This window comes from Primulina eburnea, chromosome 5 (assembly GCF_022965805.1).
Source record: "Primulina eburnea isolate SZY01 chromosome 5, ASM2296580v1, whole genome shotgun sequence".
Taxonomy (NCBI): domain Eukaryota; kingdom Viridiplantae; phylum Streptophyta; class Magnoliopsida; order Lamiales; family Gesneriaceae; genus Primulina; species Primulina eburnea.
In genome coordinates, this window is record NC_133105.1 from 1,222,920 (window position 1) to 1,242,526 (window position 19,607).

Genomic DNA, 19,607 nt, shown 5'->3' on the forward strand with positions numbered 1-19,607 from the left:
TCATGAACTTGAGCCCATCATGTCAAAAGCTACTTCAAAGAAGACGATTTTACAATTTTATATATACAATTTTCAAGAAGTTAATTCAATTGATATCATTCAGGAATAAACTATCAGGAACGTGAAGTTTACAAGATATTAGTGGGTATCTCATTAGGGCAGTCTAATACACATCGATGAGTCTGACTTTGGTACGATGTCAAGATTGTGAACTTGAGTATAATATTGGTTGTATTAATTTTTTGAAGTTGTATGTATAAAATTGGACAATCATTCTCCCTAAACTAGTTTTTGGAGTGAAGTTAGGCTGAAGTTCATGATCTTAACACATAGATGTCCATGATAATAAGTATGATGGTTGATAATAATCACGAGTTCGATTTTTTTTTTTTACCAACAATTTTTCATACGAGCTTATCACAAATGATTTGTCCAATGCGATTATCTTACTAATATTGTTTGTAAGCTATTGTGTTAACTCTGGAGTTTATATAATTTATAACAAATTGTTATGTCTGTGTTTCGCCGTCGTAAAAAAAATATGACAATCCTTTATAAATATTGAAATTATTATAAAAAATAATGATTACTTTAACTTACAGCTACATTAACTTAGTTAATGCGTACATGTCAATGATATTTACACGTATATATGGAAATGATTACAAAAATTAATGTTTACAATTTAGCAAAAACAATGTACATTATTAATCTCTTATCTTTAATTTACAGTTAATTAACCGAATTCCATTTGCGAATATGTTGTTCGAACTGAACAGTGACTTGGACTACATTAAGAGAGAGAAGCTCAGAAAATCGCTTTTAAGAAAAGACGATTATTCGATCTGCATACTCCGCTTCTATTGAAGGCGAAGGCGGAAGCCAAACCGATCCTACGAGTTCAGAGCTGGCCGCTCAGGACCGGGCACCTATTGTTGCTCCGATGAAATGTAAATCAGTTGCCTGCTTATGGTCCGGCTCGCCGCCGGTTCACAAAGTCAGCGCCGTCGCCGCGATTCACGAACCGCCCACGCTTTACACTGGTGGTTACGATGGCTCCATCATCTGGTGGAACCTCATTTCCTCTTCCGAAAAAAAGGTGATTGTTTTATACAAACTAGGAGGAAATGACTGTAAATTGAGCGTTGTCTTGCGCGTCTGAATTTTTTTTAATTTACTCGTAGGTAGGTGCTTAATTGATGTACTTAACACTTTGTCGCATATGATTTGTCTGGATGGTTGTTCTTCGACATTTACGGTCGGATGAAATACAATGAAAGTGAAACGAAGCATGATTGCATAAATCCAACCAGGAGCCGTTACCTTAAGTTCTTTTTTAACGTTGAATTCCGTAAAAAAAGTGATAATATTTGGTTGAAGTGATTACACCGAGCAAGATACATCCAGAATTCACCATCATAGCTTTAATGTTGTAAATGACGAAGAAAATATTTGTATCCTTTCTAAATGTTACATCTTTTGTGATCAATAAGAAAACAAACACAGTCTTGTACTCTTGTATCAGTATCTATAAATTCAACAAAAATAAAACCATTTAGTTTAATATTTTCTTTGCAAGAAAACAAGATAATACACCTTACCTGGGCAAGAACTCGAAAATCAGTTTCATTGTGAACATGAACATGACTTTGCTGCTGACAGCCCCTATCAAACTAAAATTCCTTAAGATTAACCTTCTCTACGGTTGTCAAAGTAAACCAAACTTTAAAACATATGGTGAAAGAGTGGTTTCTGCATTCTTAATAGACCAAGTAAAATTCAAATTTAGCCATTAAATAAATTTGTTGAGCAATATTTATCTGTGGATTCCCTCACGTTAATATTCTTGTACATCCAATTTTGCCAGAGTGGTCTAGTGACCTTATTGCATTGCGTTACGTTTTAAGTTTTTTTTTGTTCACTCATTATTTTCGTGGTGCACCTCTCTGTTGGTCAGGAAATTAAACCAGTTGCAATGTTGTGTGGTCATACTGCTCCAATAGCTGATTTAGGGATTTGCTTTCCTTTTGAGAGGCCTGAAAGCGAAAACTTGTCTGATGTGAGTGATCTTCCTGCAAATGCAATTAACTTTGGTGCATTAATAAGTGCTTGCACTGATGGGGTATTATGTGTTTGGAGCAGAGCAAGTGGACATTGTAGGCGAAGAAGGAAAATTCCTCCTTGGGCTGGAAGCCCTTTCATAATGAGGCCATTGCCAAAAAATAGAAGATATGTATGTGTTTCTTGTTGTTTTCCAAACCAAGAACATCAGATACTTAATTCAATGGAAGGAGATGAATCTTCAGGGGATGGAAATCTGCAAAACATTAATCATTTGAAGTTAACTGTTCTAATTATGGACACATGTACTCTAACACTAGTGCAAACAGTTTTCCACGGGGATGTGTCAATGGGACCTTTGAAGTCCATGGCTATAGTTTTCTCTTCAGAAGACATGGAGAAACAGTTAGTGACGATTATTGATTCATATGGTAAGGTACTGTATATACCAATATTGAATGACCCTGGAAAAAAAGGGAAAAACGTGCCTAGCATATCAAAGGATTCCTCAATTTCAGAAGTGATGGATTGGATGGATGATTCAGAGAAAAAGGGATTGCTAGTGGCTATTGCAAAGCGTGGACATGTGTTGGCCCTTGTGCATAGGACACAATGCATATTAAGACAAGCAGACAGTGGAACTGTTTTCGGCAATATATCGTTCTTGGATTGTCAACTTTGTTCTGAAGACCTTATATATGTAGTAGGTGGCATGTTCCTGGGAGATGATACTGAGACCACTGGTAGTGATTTTGTGGAAGAATTTTTAGCATGGAATAACATTGGTGCAGCTGTTATGTACAGAATATCTTACTCGAGCAACAAATTTAAGTTTGAACTTTTACATGCCATCCCTGCGGCACTACACCCTAATACGGGGATGTCCTTTTTTTTTGAACCATTAAAAAATTATGTGATTCGTGTTGAGTCAAATTGCTCTCATTACAAGGAACACAGGTTCTGGAGACCACATGTTACAATCTGGCTTTTGCATCAGCCAAAAGATTGTCATGCTAAACTTAGTTTGGAGTGTGAAAAGCTTGGGGAAGGTAATCTTTTTGATGGTTGGGCTTCAAACTTTTCTTTGCCTGCAACTGATGGCCTGAACCATGATGTTTGCAGAGAAGGAAAGAGCGATGGAGATGAAATAACTTCATCGCAACATAATGCACTTTCTCCTGATGAAGCCAATGGTAAATACTCAAGTGATCACAGCTTTGGTTCTTACCGAGTAGAACAACTAGTATCTTGTTCAATGGTTATATCTGAAACGTACCTAGCACCTTATGCTATCGTTTATGGCTTCTTCAATGGTAATATTGAAATAATTAGATTCCAAATGTTCTTCACTGCATTGGATTCATTTATTCAGAGTCCCAGTCAGGAAGCAGGGTCATGTGGACAGAAACACCACCTTTTAGGACACAGAGGAGAAGTGCTATGTTTAGCTTCACATCAAATGGTGAATCGGTCTGCAGGATGCAGTTTAAATCATGTTTTAATGTCTGGAAGCATGGATTGCACAGTTCGCATCTGGGATCTTGACTCTGGTGATCCCATTACAGTGTTGCACCAGCATGTAGCTCCAGTGCGTCAAATAATTCCTCCTCCGTTTCAAAGCAAATCCCCATGGAGTGATTGCTTTTTATCAGTTGGGGATGACTCATGTGTTGCCCTTGTTTCCCTTCAGACTTTGAGGGTGGAGAGATTATTTCCTGGACACCTGCAGTTTCCAGCAAAAGTTGTGTGGGATGGTGTGAGAGGTTACGTTGCATGTTTATGTCAGAATAATCTTGAAAAATCCGACAACATTCTGTACATTTGGGATGTAAAGACAGGTGGTTGTGAGAGAATTCTTCGCGGTGCTGCTGCACGTTCAATGTTTGATCATTTCCTCGTAGTCGCCAATGAAGGTTTTTCATCTGGAAATTTTACGTATGGGAATACTTCAGCCTCCTCTTTAGTTTTTCCAGTAATTGAAGCAAAACAGTTTCCACAGTCTCACCCAAAATCTTTTGGAAAGGGGATTTCTATGCAAATGCTATCTGCGAGAAATATACATGAACCTACTGATACATCTGAAACATCAATTGATATGCAAAAAATTGGTGCAAATCCAAGTTCATTCGCATCAGTAATCTTTCAACATGACACGCACCCAATTAAAACCTCCTGTCCTTTTCCTGGAGTTGCCACTTTATGTTTTGATCTCACTTCCTTGATGTCTCTCTGTTCTAACCATGAATTTTCCAAAGCTGGAAGTCCTGTTGGAGAAAACATTCACGTGAAGGGAGCTGGAACTAGTTCACATAAAGAAGATATATATCAAAAGGAGAATACTCCTGGGAAGGAACTTGGTGCCGTGTCTCCAAGCCATCACGTGGATGGCAGAATTGACTCTATTTCCTCTGTTGTCACATTAGAACATCATGAATGGGTTCACACTCTTGAGAGATGCCTACTTCAGTTCAGCCTTTCATTTCTGCACTTGTGGAATGTTGACAGTGAGCTTGATAACTTACTAATTGCTGAAATGAGGCTGAACCGGCCTGATTCTTTCACCGTAGCTTCTGGTTTATTGGGAGACAGGGGTTCCATGACGCTAACATTTCCAGGCTCTAGTTCAACTCTAGAGGTACTTTAATCAATTAATTAGGTTTTCTTACTTGTTATTGACTCCATTTCCAACTAAATATTGGAATGTTCACATCACAGCTCTGGAGATCTTCATCGGAGTATTCTGCTTTGAGATCATTAACAATGGTGTCCCTTGCCCAACACCTGATTAGCTTATCACATTCTTATACCTCTGCCAGCAGGTATGAAAACTTTTCAAGTATTTGATTTTAATCTTTTCAAAAATTCAAATTTCTTCATTTTGCATTCCAGGTCGCTAGGTGCCTGAGAACTTACTGGTTTAATGATTACAGTTATTTGCAATAGCTAATTTCAGGGTCATTAATGTAATGTCCCTAAACTGCAGTGCTTTAGCGGCATTTTATATGCGGAAATTCGCAGATAAATTTTCAGACATAAAACCTCCTTTGCTCCAGGTAACAAATTGTATCATTAAGTGAATGAGATTTGTTATTCAATATTTTTGTGAGTTTGTTGCCTGGAACTAAGCTTCAGTTCTTTTTCTACCCCTCTAAATGTCATGCGATGAAAAAGGAGATTTAGTCACATTTCATTGCCATAATGTTTTGTGATTTATGAGTTATCTAAGTTGATTCTTGATAACTATTAAAGTGATAAAGAATAAAATTATATCTTCAGTTATTTTACAAACTTCATTAGCTGAAATTACTAACCATGGTCGATGCTTGTATTTTTAGTAGCTTATGCAACATTGAACATTCTAAGCGTGAGATAATATTTTAGGTTCTATATCCAAATTACAGCCTTAGTTCAAGTACAAAAGTCCATATTTTTCTCGTGAAAATTTTTCAAGTCAGAAAGCTAACCACCTTTTATCCTGTTGACCAAGTCTCTGGCACTAAGATATTTATTTTTTCAAATTTTTTCTCCTGTATCCCCTGCATGATTTATTATGACTAAAAATTTCGCGTGCTTAAAAAACGTTTGGCAGTATATTTTCCACGTAAAATGCTGTTGTAAAGGAAGAGTTATTTTCTTCTTGGGTTGCTAATTTCTGGTGTGTAGTTTGTGTTGCTGCAGCTGTTTCATGTAGTGTCGAATTTCAAAAGTTTGTAAATAGATGATTTTGATAATTTATATATGCTGATTGATTTTTTGGTCCCACAGCTCTTGGTAAGCTTTTGGCAACATGAGTTTGAACATGTGAAAATGGCTTCCCGCTCTCTATTTCATTGTGCTGCTTCACGGGCAATTCCTCTTTCATTGTGCTGCTCAAAGACTGACAATAATCATAACATGTTTCGTGTTGGAGTACCAATGAAAGAACTTGAAAGTTCAACCTCATCAACTGTAGTATCTGATGAGAGAATAGAAGCTCAAGTAGACTATGTGGGAAAAGAGTCAGAAATAACGTTGTGGTTGGACTCATATCAATTGCAAGATTGGATTTCTTGTGTAGGGGGAACAACTCAGGATGCAATGACTGCTCAAATAATTGTTGCTGCTGCATTGGCTGTCTGGTATCCTTTCCTCATCAAATCAAGAATTGCAACAGTGGTAGTTCATTCATTGGTGAAATTAGTCACGGCTGTGAATGAAAAGTATAGTGCTGCTGCAGCAGAGATTCTGGCTGAAGGTATGGAGAGTACGTGGAAAGCATGCATTGGTTCTGATATAACTCACCTGATAGGTGAAATCTTCTTTCAAGTAGAGTGTGTCAGTGGTACATCAGCTAATATATATGCACAAAATACCGCTGGAACTATTAATATTAGAGAGACTTTAGTTGGGATTCTCCTTCCAAGTCTGGCAATGGCTGACATACCAGGATTTCTACATGTAATAGAAAGCCAAATATGGTCTACTGCATCTGATTCACCAGTTCATGTGGTTTCCCTCGTGACTTTAATGAGGGTTGTCCGTGGTTCTCCAAGAAACCTAGCTCCATATCTGGAGAAGGTATGTGAGAGAATTCAATGGACTTACTATCTTGAAATAATTTCTTCATTTTTACACTCATGTTTCTGCATATTTTTCGAGCATTCTTCTTCAAAGAACAATGGTTACGCATGTTGTTGTTGTATTTCAAGACATCAGCAGGAGCACGATTCTTTCAATTATACCGGCTGAGAAGTTATCAGTATTTAACAAGATGCTGGGTTCACGCTTGATTATTCTATTGACTTAATTTTTTTTTTTTTTCAAAATTAGAATGGAGACAAATGTATACTTGTTTTCATTTTCTGATATAATTAAATCAAAATTACATAATTTTTTAATCTCGAGTTTTTTCAAAAAATATTTTTTATTCTATTTATTTTTTCCTTGAAGATGCTATGTATCTGCAGTTTAAGTGATGTACAATGTGATATTATTTTCTTCTGACAAACACTAGTTTTTCACTGCTCCGCTGCCACAGATTTTGTGAATTCTCAGCCAAATTTCTAGCATCTTACAATTAAAATGAAAAAGAAAATGGTGTTTGCAATTTGTATTGCTTTTGAGACAGTATATGATTGTGGCTTCAAGGTGTTAGGCACAATGATTTTCTTCTTTTATTTTTTGTTTTTAAATCTTGATGTCTAACATCCGGACAGGTTTGCAGGTTGTCTCTTTTATATTACAGACAATGGATCCTGGTAACTCAACCATGCGCAAAAATTGTTTGAAGAATTCTATTACTGCATTGAAAGATGTTTTACGTGTATTTCCTATGATATCACTAAATGATGCATCAACTCGATTGGCAGTAGGGGATGCAATTGGAGAGATTAGTAGTTCTAGCATTCGGATTTATGACATGCAAAGGTAATAAATGAAGTTTGAAATTGCAAGGGCAGTCATTCGATTTCAATGATACCGTATTTTCCATTGGGTTTATTTGATTTCGGGGTTCTTTCTGTCTGGTGTTGTGGCTTGCAGTGCATGGGTTCTTTTCAATCTGATTGGATGTACTTTGATGGCATTACTATTATTGCTCTTATGGTTGTGCTAGGATTATCATAATTTTTATCTGCTAGTTTTCACCAAGCGATGTGTGTGGTTTTGCCTTTAAATTTCTTCTCACAATCTGGTTCACCACTTTAATTATAGTATGAGAAAGATAAAGGTCTTGGATGCTAGTGGACCTCCTGGACTTCCAGGTTTGCTTGGAGGCGCCTCAGAAATGGTCATTAATTCTGCAATATCAGCTCTAAGCTTCTCACCAGATGGAGAGGTATGACAGCTGTGTAAACAAGTCTTTACAGATTCTTGATTCTTATGGCTGCCCATTCTGCCATCAAACTTCATAGAACATATTTGAGCAACACACACATCTTTAATAGATTCGTTTTTTAAAATGCAAAGTTCATATTTGATCAGTTTTTCCGTGCGAAGATGCACTTTTTTTCCGTTACCAGTTGAAGGCAGTCGTAGTTCATATTATAATAGGTAATGCGTGTGTTACAGATTGAACTGACTTATTTGTCTCTGTATATCTCTGTTTATGTCTCTTGCCAATAGATGTGTGACTTGAAGCATATTCTTGTTTAAATTTAAATTTCCTTCAGTTTTCAATTTGTTTTCCTTCCAATGAACAATTATTCTTTGTAAGTAGTGTGCTTATATGATTGGACTTTAGAGCCAAGTAATTATTATCAAATTTTGATTTAATATAAGCCAATGTGATCCTCATTAAAGTTTATTATTCGTAACGGACTGCTATTACAGTTGCCGTGCTATACCCAGATGTATGTTTTACTGTTCTGGAAGGAAGTTATCGTGTTAAATTATATCCTTCAGAGTAATCTCCGGGTTGCAACAAGCTGTTTCAACAACCTTAGGACTTGCTTCTTTCTTATGTTGACCTCTCTTTTTAGTTCATCTATGGTAGCCCGTACATCATGTCTTGTGATACAAGGTTCCTGCAGCAAAGTGTCTTATCAATTGAGGCCCATAAATATATTTTCAAAATTTTTCATTTCTTTTTTCTTTCTTTTGTATGCAGGGGCTAGCTGCTTTTTCAGAGAATGGCCTGATGATTAGATGGTGGTCATTAGGCTCAGTCTGGTGGGAGAAACTGAATCGAAATTTCATTCCTGTGCGGTGCACCAAGCTGATATTTATTCCTCCATGGGATGGATTTTCACCCAATTCTACTAGGTCCAGCATTCTTTCAAGTGTACTTCATGATGACGGAGAAACCAATTCACCGGTAACTTTTCTAATAAGATTCACTTTTAGCAATAATCGTCATGGTTCTGCGACTGTTCTTGAATGGCCCGAGACAAAATTCTTAGTTGCTTAGTTCATTTATCGTCCATGTTATTCCTGCAGTTTTAGGAATCCTCGCCATCATGTTAATTTTTATGATTTGAACTCCTTGACTCATGTATGAGGTCCTCGCTGGACCTTTTGAGTTTTGATGCCTCTTTACAAGTTGCATTTGAAATCAGTAAACTTTCCTTTTAGAGAATTATAATTGAACCTCTTTATTTTGTGATGCTAGTCTATTATGAAACCTGTTTATACGTTCATTCTTTCATTTATTTATTTTTTGAAGGCACGTTCATTTATTTATATTGCAGGGAAGTAACAAATCATCAAGCGAAGTAGACAGATTGAAGCTTTTGGTTCACAATCTTGACCTGTCTTATAGGCTTGAATGGGTTGGTGAAAGAAAAGTAAAACTCACACAGCATTCCCACGAGCTAGGCATGTTCCAGCTATGAGCATTTGCAAGAACCATGTTTCCTGCCAAATGTTTCGAAGTTCCATGCCTAAGTTCTTGAACTACAACATTGTTACTAGTTACATATATATTGTTACCTTAAATGGTTCTTAAACCATAGTCGACTTTACTTAGGGTTCTCGATTTTGGTTACAAGCTCATTTTACTGCGAGAAAAGTGCTTTTAGTGCAACCTTCTGAGAAACTCAATCCTCCAACCGACTCCTAATTATGGGTACTATCTCTTCCCAATTTGCAAATCGTGCTAATAAACCACTCATCATCGTTATGTTGTACGGCATTTGGTAGTTCTATTCTATTATGATGAATCATATATGCATATTAGTGGCCTGTACCAAAACTCTCTTCGTTTTACTTGATGTTAGATTGTGTGTTGTGAGCGTTTTAGTGCTGAATAAACTTGTTCATAAATATTACTGCTTAATCTTCTCCCTCCCTATTATACACACATGTTTGGGAAGTTGGGATAATTTATATGATTTTATTGTGGCAGGCAAGATCCTTTTTCATTTTTAATTTGATCAAAATGACCTGCCGTCTCGTATTTCATGATGAATGATGGTTGAATATACTAGTGTCATTCATCCACTAACGTATAACAAGAAAATTCCGTATCTGTAGAACAGAAATTCTGGAGTTCCACTGCAATGCGCTAAGCATGGCCCATGCATTGTGTAGCACGAAGGGTGCCATAACAATCTCGGTGATACTATTTTGCACAATTCTAGGTTAACAGTTCATGTCTACATCTATCTCAAAGTGGTAGTGGTGATATGCGTAAGACACACATTGTAATGTTTGTCTCGATTCAGTGTAGAGTTTTTCCATAAAGTCAACATCCTGGATGTCACTAGTCAGTCGTGTTATCATTATATATTTTACATATACTTGTAGCTTTTTTGTTTTGCAGTTCTATACAGGACAGCTTTGGGCGTCATCTATGTCATCCAACGAAGCAGTAGAAATCCCAAAACACGGACAAGTTTTCAGAATCTCGATAGAAATTGGAGCTGCCTGAGAATTGGGGTCAATGTTTCCATTAGTTTTTCACAAGGATGATTGTGAATTCCTTCGTACGTCGTGACAACGATGCTGGTGTCCTTTGAAAGCCTCTGTATTTGCTTCTTCACGTTGCATGTATGATGTGTGCACCGGTAATAACTCCTTAGCCACGTCCGCGAAACAAGAAAGATTCAAAGTTATTTTTGTGGATAGAAGACAATGTAGCAATTACTGAGCCAGCATGCAAGGTAAATTAATCAATTTGTTGCCACTCTCTCTCTCGTTTGTGTGTGAAAAGTTTCGTACAGTTGGCTTGAGTTTTGAAAAGTTTTCAGGCTTAAAACCTGAACCATACGAGATTCTATGTCATTGTTTAAACGTATTGTATTGTTTATGGTTATTGAAATTTGAATTTAAATCATCCTGGTTTGTAAGGAAATAGATTATATCTGAAGCAATTACCGAAAATTCCGCTCCGTCGAATTCATATGATTTTATTTTATTTTGGCGAAATAAAAGTGTGAACTTAAAATCAGTTTGATAAAAAAAAATTAAAAATATCTTTATTTCATTAAAATTGTATTAAATTAAGACAAAAACTTGTGTGAGACGGTCTCACGAGTCGTATTTATGAGACAGATCTCTTATTTTGGTTATCTATGAAAAAGTATTACTTTTTATGCTAAGAATATTACTTTTTATTGTGAATATGGGTAGGATTGACCCGTATCACAGATTAAGTTCCGTGAGACGGTCTCACATGAGACCCACCCTTAAATTAATATTATCGTGCAAAAGTTATTACAGTATTGTCAAATATTTAATAAACTTAAACCAAAAAAACCGTGAATTAAAATAAATAATAAAAGTGAATCAACCATGTGTAGAAATAATATATTTTCTAGATGCTTCTAACAACTTAATTTTATATCTTTAAGATAAACCTTAAAATAAATTTAAGTACAAAACAAAAATAAATAATCTAAAATTTAATTTAAATATATGAAAGTTCGATTCAATAAATCAAACTTGTGTGGAATATATTTAACAAAATAAATTTAGATATTTAAGATTAAAAAAAATATCCACAAAAAAATAAGTAAACATATAATTTTATACATATTCTTTAATATTATGAAATTCCCATAAATTTTTAAAACAAACATTTGAGTAAGCATATACTCGTAGAGTAATTTTTTGGGGATTTTCCTATTTTTTTAGCCAAAATATGGTCTTCAGTCTTCACAATTGTAATAAAAATTTTATAATATTTATGGATATTCATATAAATTTATTATTAAAAATAATGTATTTTTTCAACAAAAAAAACTGTCAAAAATAAATATATTATTTTATTTGAATTTTGTTCCTTCAGTAGAATCGATTCAATCGTGTGTTAATAATTAATGTATTGGATCTAAACTTGTGGAAAATAAATTTTATATTATAAATAATTTCATATCGGAAAATAATATTTTACGATGTGCATGTACTCACCTGTAATAGAGGTTTTCCTAAAAATAAAAGGGTGTAACAGAGGTGAAATTATTATTATTATTATTATTATTATTATTATTATTATTATTATTATTCGAGGGCAATTATCAAATAAACCAACCACAACTTGGAATAAAAAAATAACACAATCATTACCAAATCAAATTTTGATGTGAAAAAAATAACAACGATGGATCGATATTTTAATTGTATAGATTTGCATTTATTTTATATAAATTGAAAAAAAAAATTCTATGATGGTAAATTGGTTAAATGTGTTCGTTTATCTTATAAATCGATCATTTAATCTATCTATTTATCTCTCAAGTCATTATTATCAAAACTTTAATTAAATTTTATCCCATTGTTATTACTTTATTTATTTAAAATTAATTATATTATTAATATTTAATTACATTTTACGATTAAAAAAAATATATCGAAAAAGTAATATTTGTTCCAATAAACCTGTATACGTTGAAGGCATGCAGTTTATGAGTGTAACTTATACACACAAATTAAAGGAACATATTCGACCTTCAAATGGATGCAAACGCAAACAAATTGTCATGGAAGAGGTGCATCACGTAAAGAACGAAGGAAAAATTTGTGCGAGACGGTCTCACGAGTCATATTTTGTTAGACAGATCTTTTATTTGGGTCATCCATAAAAAAATATTACTTTTTATGCTAAGAGTATTACTTTATATTGTGAATATCGACAGGATTGACATGTCTCACAGATAATGATTCGTGCGAGAGACCTACTCAAGAATGAAAATGTATATGTGCAAAATGGAATATTTATTCCTCACAAAAAAGTCAATATTCGGATTTCAACTATCATTTTAGAATTCTAATTGACTAAATTTCTTATAGTTAGTATAATATCTTTTTTATTAATAGATTTTTATCTTTTGTATCTTAGAAGGGAATAGAAGAATTCTTGAATTTTGGTAGGTATATATTTTGCTGATTAGGCGGCCAAATCGCGTTTTGCTTGCATTCTCCTCAAGTTTGTGTGCATATGTTTTTATACATATTATTTTGATAATTTGCTCAAAATTTTCAGTTACATTGCATATATTAAATGAGTTTTATAAAGAATGTAATTGTATATTAATAATTAACGATGAATCGAGAATATCAAACGTACTTACCTTGGATGGATACTATCCTTAACAGATTTTTGTCCATATTTTCTCCACTTGTATCCATCATCAAGAATATCTTCTGAACTCCTCGTATGAAATGCAACCCTCGCTGGGATATTTTTGTACCTCCTTCTCTTACCACATTTCCCTATGTTGCTTCTAACCATACCCTCCCCTTCCGTAATCCCAGAAACCGGGTTCTGCTCCGGCGCCAGAAAAATGTTACCGAAATCATCGATATTGTGATTTTGAGAAGAAAGAAACTGATCAGGGAGATTGTGCATGGATTGGTCTAATATGGAAGGTGGATTAATATCCATTGGTTCTTGTATTGGAAATAAAGATGGTGTAAAGTAGGAGTTATTTTCACCTTCCATGCAATCAAGATGAGGGACTAATAATCCAGAAGGATTGATTGCATTAGCCAAGGGGATTTTAGTTTCTGGATCTCTATATAAGATATATAGGGTTTGGTGGGACAAACAAAGAAAATGAAGGTACGAAACGAAGCTTACCTTTTATTTAACCCCAAAAGTCAATTTTTTTTTTTATAGAAAATAAAATAGGAATTGTATATTTATACAATAGAGAAAGCTAGCTAGGCAAGAATTGGCTTAACTTGTAATCCTAGCTAGAGAAAGCCAACCACTATCACCTAATTAATTTGATCTGTTCAACCTCCTGAATATTAATGAATATTGACGTGCCAAAACTTGGAGGGTTTGCTTCAAGTAATGTGGTCAAAGTGATGGGGGTAAAAAGTAGTAGTTTTTTAATTTGTTGGGTAGGTACCCTAGAGTTTTCTTGAAACGGCCGGACACCAAAGGTACGTATATTGTTCGAGGTTGTTTGGACAAATTATTTATGGGACATATTTTCAAGCAAGTAAGGCGACTTTGATTAATTGTGATCCATTCTTTAGCCACTTAAATTGAATATATTAAACGAAATTCGCAGCAATCTAGTTCCCTTGGATCTTTTGTCAAGTAAAGATTTGGCCTTTACTAATCAAGTAATTTCCTTTGTAATTGGGAAGGGTATGATTGATTTTACTTCATTAATACGTCATTTTTTTTTTGATTCGGACAAGGATGATTGATTTCCATTAATGATATTACCGTGGAACAGATCTCACAAAGTTCTGATCTTATACCGTTTAAATTAATTTTCTAAAACAAATCATATATTTATTTTTACAATATTAATTCAATATATTTACCATTTTGTTATTTTGATAGTTTATATTGATAAATTTTAATTTTAACAACCTATATTACAATTTTTGGCATTTTTCCAATATAATTATTCATATGACACGCATTACATTATAGTTTTGTTGATGTTATGACGCACGAAGAAAAAAATCGTAAAGAGATAAATATATAACTCGTAAATTATGTTTTTCTTATATCTATTGTTTAGTTATTTTTAATTTGCAAACTGAATTTTACGGTTATTTATCATAACAAGTTTTTTTTTTACATATTGTCTCAGAATTTGTGAACCACAGGTAAAGCTCGGGCCGGCATAGCGACTTTTATAACAAATTTTCTTTTAGAGCCGTCAAAACAGGCCACTCATCGAGTCGATCCACCTCTCATCATGAAAAATAAGTAGTTTGGGTTAATCTTTTAGTGACCCGTTTGGGTTGAAACTACCGGCCCATCAATTTTCAAAAAATTAAATTTCTAATTTTACATTAATTTTGTTTTAGAGTGTATTTTGATAAACTAAAATTAACATTTGATGTGTTTTTAATGTATTATATTTTTATTTTTTTCACATAATTTTTTTATTCATGCTATTAATATTGTTTGAGTATGTGATTTTTAATCCAAAATATAATTAACGCTATTGAAAATTCATATTATTTGTTTGATTGTGATATTAATTTCTTGTTATTAAGTAACATTATTAATATTTTGTATTGACACTATTTTGGTTAAATAAAAATGAATTTCTCGGTTCATTTTATTTGTTTTCCCGAAAGAGGATACTCCAAGCCTAAATTTATGTTGAAGCATTCTTGTTTTATAATTTCTTTCTGATGAAAGTCGCATTAATGTCAAATTCATATTCAGTCACTGATAACAGATTCTTGGATAGTACTTTTCGAATCACTGGGGAAAAAAATTGTTACATAATTGACGAGTGAAAGTCTAGTGGTTTTAAAAAGAACGGCAGATAAAATACGGTTCAATGCCACATCTTATTTTTCAAAATGAAAATTAGTTGAAATAAAAGACAACAGTTCCATAAAGTGCTAACATATTTCACAATTGAAAATATATAGCATCAAGAATAATATAACATAAAAAAGTTGAATCCACGGCCAAAATTTTACAAACCCTAGATTTTAAAATCTATTAAACTCTTCTCCAATGTGAATTCCCTATCAAATTACATACCTCTGTGAGCAACGGTAGCGGTGATGTCAACATCGTTGCAGTTTAAATGGAGTCCCGGAACAAAATTTTCAGTTTCTTTTCGAAAGAAAGACCCTTTTTCCTTTTATAGCGAATCTATTACTGTTATTGAGCTGCAGTAGAGATTTAAACCAATAGCACCAAGTTTCAGAATTGCAATCAGGGAGAACTACAAATAACAATTCTAAGCAAGCAATATAACAGAGTAATTAATACCTTGTGTTTTAAGGAAGTAAGCGCCTCTTCTGAAGAAATGTTGGAGAATGTAGAAGGTGAGTGTTCATCGACAAGTTTCTTGAGCTGTTTCAGTTTTAAGGACTCTTTGGGCACCTGCAGGAAATAAAGACTGAGCAAAAAAAAGTTGAGTTGATTCAAAACTGACACTAGAATATCAAGAGCAAGGACCTGCTGAAGAAGATGCCTACAGAGCTTTTTAATTTTTTGCTTCGATTCAACACCCATCTCAACCCCTGAATTTTCATCTCGTTTCCTTTTAACTGGAGAATCCAAATTAGATGAATCCTCGGCATCACTATCATCAAAATTTGTCTTTTTCCCCTGAAAGTAGCAGCCAGCAACTTTCTTTGGACGGTCCTTTATACCCAGTCCTTGTTTTCCAGATGTGGCTTTGTCCTGAAAATACAAAGTTAGGCAGCTAAAATTGTAATCTCTAGAAGAAAATTTCTTAGTTAAAGAAGGATGTCATTATTATTAGTGTCTAAGAAGTGAGCTCATAAGAAAACATGTATCGACCGCAACTGATCCAAACCTGCACAAGTTTGTATAGATTTTCTTGATCATCTTCATTAAACGTAGTTCTCGCATTTAGATTTTCGTCACCACCTGTTGGGAGGGAGTTTCTTCTTCGAGATTCAGCACCAAGCAAACCTCCAGCAATGAATCCAAATTTGGTTCCCCACCATTCATGGGAACATCTAGAACTTTTCCTGTATGATGGTTAGTAACAATGTTTTTTAAGTTGTACAAGCAAATGAGTGAAAGCTACATAGAAAGAACGGGAAACGAGGAAAAAAGAAAGAAATGTTGCTGAAAGCCTTAAGATCCTTCTAAGCTAGTAACTATCGATATTAAGCAATAATATCTGACCGTGCTTCAAAAGAATATTCAGTATGCATTTTATTTTTTTAGAATAATTTTGCATTTATTGTTTAAAGAGAATAACATAGTTTTACACCGTGGAACATCAATGTCAATTCAAAAAACATGTTATTTATAATACAATTTTCATAGGAGGTTTTCATCATTAAATTATTTAAGAAAAGAAGCAACGACAGAGGTAACTCAAAGCGAAAGCAAACTACATAAAGTAGATATTGGTGAACCAAAAACCATGTGGTGAATCCATCCATAAAAGAGCATTGTTCCACAACAAGAAGTCAAAAACAATAAAAATTTAAGAATGTTCAAAGATTTGATGTTATCTGTGTGGATTTAAGAACTCGCCTTCAATTTCAGGCTCAGGCATGTGATTTTCAATTGGCTTCACTTCATCGAAGACATTGCAATTACTTTGGGGAGACTTTGCCCTGTTCACCTGAAGAATTATGCCATTAAGCTATGGCGATGATAATAAGTAGGAAAAAAAAAATTGCGGTCGGAATTGAGAGACCCATCTTGCTTCCACAGGAACTTCCGATGACTACCACAAAGAAACTTGCAAGTAAAAATTTTTGAAGACAATACAAGGCTTAGCAATAAGAGATAAATGTATCCAAAAAGGTAAGAAAGTAAAAAAATAATGAACAGGTTTAACCTTGCTTTGGAAAAAATCCAATAAAACAAAATTACAGTGCATGCATATCAAACAAAACTTACAAGAATTCCTTCAAGATCCTGTGAAGAATATCCATGAACAAGCTTCCCCTTCTCTCTTTTCTTATATCTGCCACATGTTGAAAGTAGTATGACCATTGATATACAAGCATGAGTAAGAAAAGCATCCATTTTCAAAATACACTGACCTTCCTTGTGGCCGAGTAACCTTAACAACCATCTCTTGATTTTTTTTAGCAAGGACGGACTTTGTGGCAGATTTCACTTCATCCTTTTCATCGCCTGTCATATGGAGTAGAATGTGAAGATCTATATATCATAACATGGGCCTCAAATGCAGTACAATTTTTTGTTCTTCCTGAAGTACCTTCATCCAAGTTGACATCACCCGCTTGCTGAGAAATTATACAACATATATGCAGTTAAAAAAGGAAATCATAATAGTACAAAGAACCTTATCTAAAAAGATAAGATATTACCACTTTCAGTTTCTTGAGGATATTATCGAATTGAGTTGTGTCAAATGCCCAAGCATTTGGTTGTTCCGTGCCTATGCCTATATGATTAAAAAATGAAAATTGCATTAACATTTCAATTCAAATAAATAAGTTTACATACCTAGAACATATAATCATGGCAACCTAAAGTATCCTGCTTGTTCTTCACCCTGACATAACCTTTGATCCCTTGCTTTTCTTTACCCAGTCCTTCTCCTTCTTCCCATCCCTGCATTCATTTGATGGGTCAAACATATGAACAGACATTAATCTTTGAGACCTACACATCAATGTTGCCACTGCAATTTGAATTATGCAGAAATAAGATCCTTTTTATCATAAATAAATAACAAAAGCAAACTAAAATAAAAAGCAATTTTTCAGAACAAATATTTTCGCAAAATAGAACTGATGTGTGGGAACTTAAAAAAGCAAAAGCCGAATGAAGAAAGTGTCAATTTTAGTTATTCTAACTCAATTTATATAGGAAAAATTATATAAAAAAGCTCGTTTTCACAATAACATTCAATCACGTAGCTGCTCAAAGATTGCTTAATGAACTAAGAATTCGAACTCGCGCATTATCCTATCATCATCAAACTGACAAGGACAGAACGATCACTCCAGAAATGCATCAGATTAGGAGCAAAATGTTAAATACGTGCGTCATCAATTTGTACAATGATCAGCTCTTTATTCTGAAAATCATATCTAATTCAACTAAAAAACATATATCCACATCAGATAGAGCTAAAAAAACCAGATTTTAGGGACGTAAATTTCGTCCCCGAGCCAAGACATGAAGGCAGATGATTTCAAACTAAAACGACCCGTAGCAGAATTTACACACGGTAAATATGAAGAGTAATGACAGCGAAATAAGTTATACCATTTGTTTCATCAGGCGGAAGGCGGCGGAGCTTCGATCAACCCCAACGTAGCGGAGAGGAACTTCAGGAGTCGCCATGATTTTACAATACAAAGACAAGCGAATCCCCAAACTCTCCCTCCCTCTCTAAAGCCTCTTTGCTGCAACAACTGAGGGATCGGGAGAGGGGTAGTGTTGGGAAGCAGCAGGGGTTGGTGGAAACCCTAGAAATCTGCAATAGAAGGGAGGAATTACACCTACGGTCACGATTTGGCTTGTCTCCCAGTTATCAACGGCTAATAATGGCCTTAATATTATTATTAAGAAAATGGTGGTGTGTTTTTCCGGAATCCTAATCCAATTATGTATGTATTCGAAGGTACATTCCTTCCATTTACATCTGATTAAAATCCTAAAGAACGGGTCTTATGTGAGACCGCCTCATGGATCCTAATTTGTGAGATATGTCAACTCTACTCATATTCACAATAAAAAATAATATTCTTAGCATAAAAAAATAATATTTTTTCATGGATGACACAAATAAGAGATCCGTCTCATAAATACGTCTCGTGAGATCGTCTCACACAAATTTTTATCCATCCTAAAAAGCCCAGAAATTTAAAAAATTCTTGCTGAAAAATCAAAATATGTCAAAATCATGACTTTTTATTTTCAAATGCGCTAAATTAAATATAAAAAAAACAATATTAAATGTAATTTATTTTCTAAATATTACTGGATAATCGAAATGGTAATATTTTTATTTTGATTATAACAACAATTCATTAGCATATTGCCATAATATTTAAGCAATAAACAAGATAGTAATTTGGAACGAGAGTATAAAAGTTGTAGTATCTTCTCGAGTATAGTTAGCAAAATGAGATCAAATTGTTCTCAGAAAATTTATTTCTCAATTTACAACGTAGTCAATTTAGTCTATCTCGCAACATTATCGATCATAAATAAGTCTGTA

At 34.1% G+C, this 19,607-nt stretch overlaps 2 protein-coding genes across 4 annotated transcripts; one reads left to right on the forward strand and one right to left on the reverse strand.

Moving 5' to 3' along the window:
* The first annotated feature begins 824 nt into the window (after positions 1-824).
* On the forward strand, positions 825-10,846 carry LOC140832078 (uncharacterized). 3 transcript variants are annotated; one of them, XR_012118011.1, is made up of 10 exons: positions 835-1,099; positions 1,958-4,696; positions 4,777-4,880; positions 5,045-5,114; positions 5,827-6,618; positions 7,265-7,467; positions 7,753-7,876; positions 8,648-8,854; positions 9,228-9,604; positions 10,301-10,846. XR_012118011.1 is itself a non-coding variant. In XM_073195878.1 (9 exons), exons 1-9 carry the CDS (start codon positions 944-946, stop codon positions 9,369-9,371), a joined length of 4,539 nt encoding a protein of 1,512 aa, XP_073051979.1. In that variant the 5' UTR covers positions 829-943; the 3' UTR covers positions 9,372-10,076. The 3 variants fall into 3 exon arrangements, 1 of the variants encoding a protein (XP_073051979.1); XM_073195878.1 differs by lacking the exon at positions 10,301-10,846 and having other exon boundaries at positions 829-1,099; positions 9,228-10,076; XR_012118012.1 differs by lacking the exons at positions 8,648-8,854; positions 9,228-9,604; positions 10,301-10,846 and having other exon boundaries at positions 825-1,099; positions 7,257-7,467.
* A 4,448-nt stretch (positions 10,847-15,294) lies between these two features.
* Positions 15,295-18,866, reverse strand: LOC140832079 (G-patch domain-containing protein 1). Its single transcript, XM_073195879.1, has 11 exons — positions 18,650-18,866; positions 17,905-17,989; positions 17,743-17,819; positions 17,631-17,658; positions 17,452-17,545; positions 17,306-17,372; positions 16,930-17,024; positions 16,239-16,404; positions 15,875-16,102; positions 15,686-15,799; positions 15,295-15,582 (listed from the first exon to the last, which is right to left on the reverse strand). Exons 1-11 carry the CDS (start codon positions 18,725-18,727, stop codon positions 15,520-15,522), a joined length of 1,095 nt encoding a protein of 364 aa, XP_073051980.1. The 5' UTR covers positions 18,728-18,866; the 3' UTR covers positions 15,295-15,519.
* Between the last annotated feature and the right edge of the window lie 741 nt (positions 18,867-19,607).

Coding starts and splice junctions, on each gene's coding strand:
- LOC140832078 (XM_073195878.1), top strand. CDS start 944: ATGAAATGTAAATCAGTTGCCTGCTTATGGTCCGGCTCGCCGCCGGTT. Junction 7,468..7,752: donor CGGATTTATGACATGCAAAG/GTAATAAATGAA, acceptor CTTTAATTATAG/TATGAGAAAGATAAAGGTCT. Junction 8,855..9,227: donor ACGGAGAAACCAATTCACCG/GTAACTTTTCTA, acceptor TTTATATTGCAG/GGAAGTAACAAATCATCAAG.
- LOC140832079 (XM_073195879.1), bottom strand. CDS start 18,727: ATGGCGACTCCTGAAGTTCCTCTCCGCTACGTTGGGGTTGATCGAAGC. Junction 17,546..17,630: donor TGATGTCAACTTGGATGAAG/GTACTTCAGGAA, acceptor TCCATATGACAG/GCGATGAAAAGGATGAAGTG. Junction 16,103..16,238: donor ATCTATACAAACTTGTGCAG/GTTTGGATCAGT, acceptor TTGTATTTTCAG/GACAAAGCCACATCTGGAAA.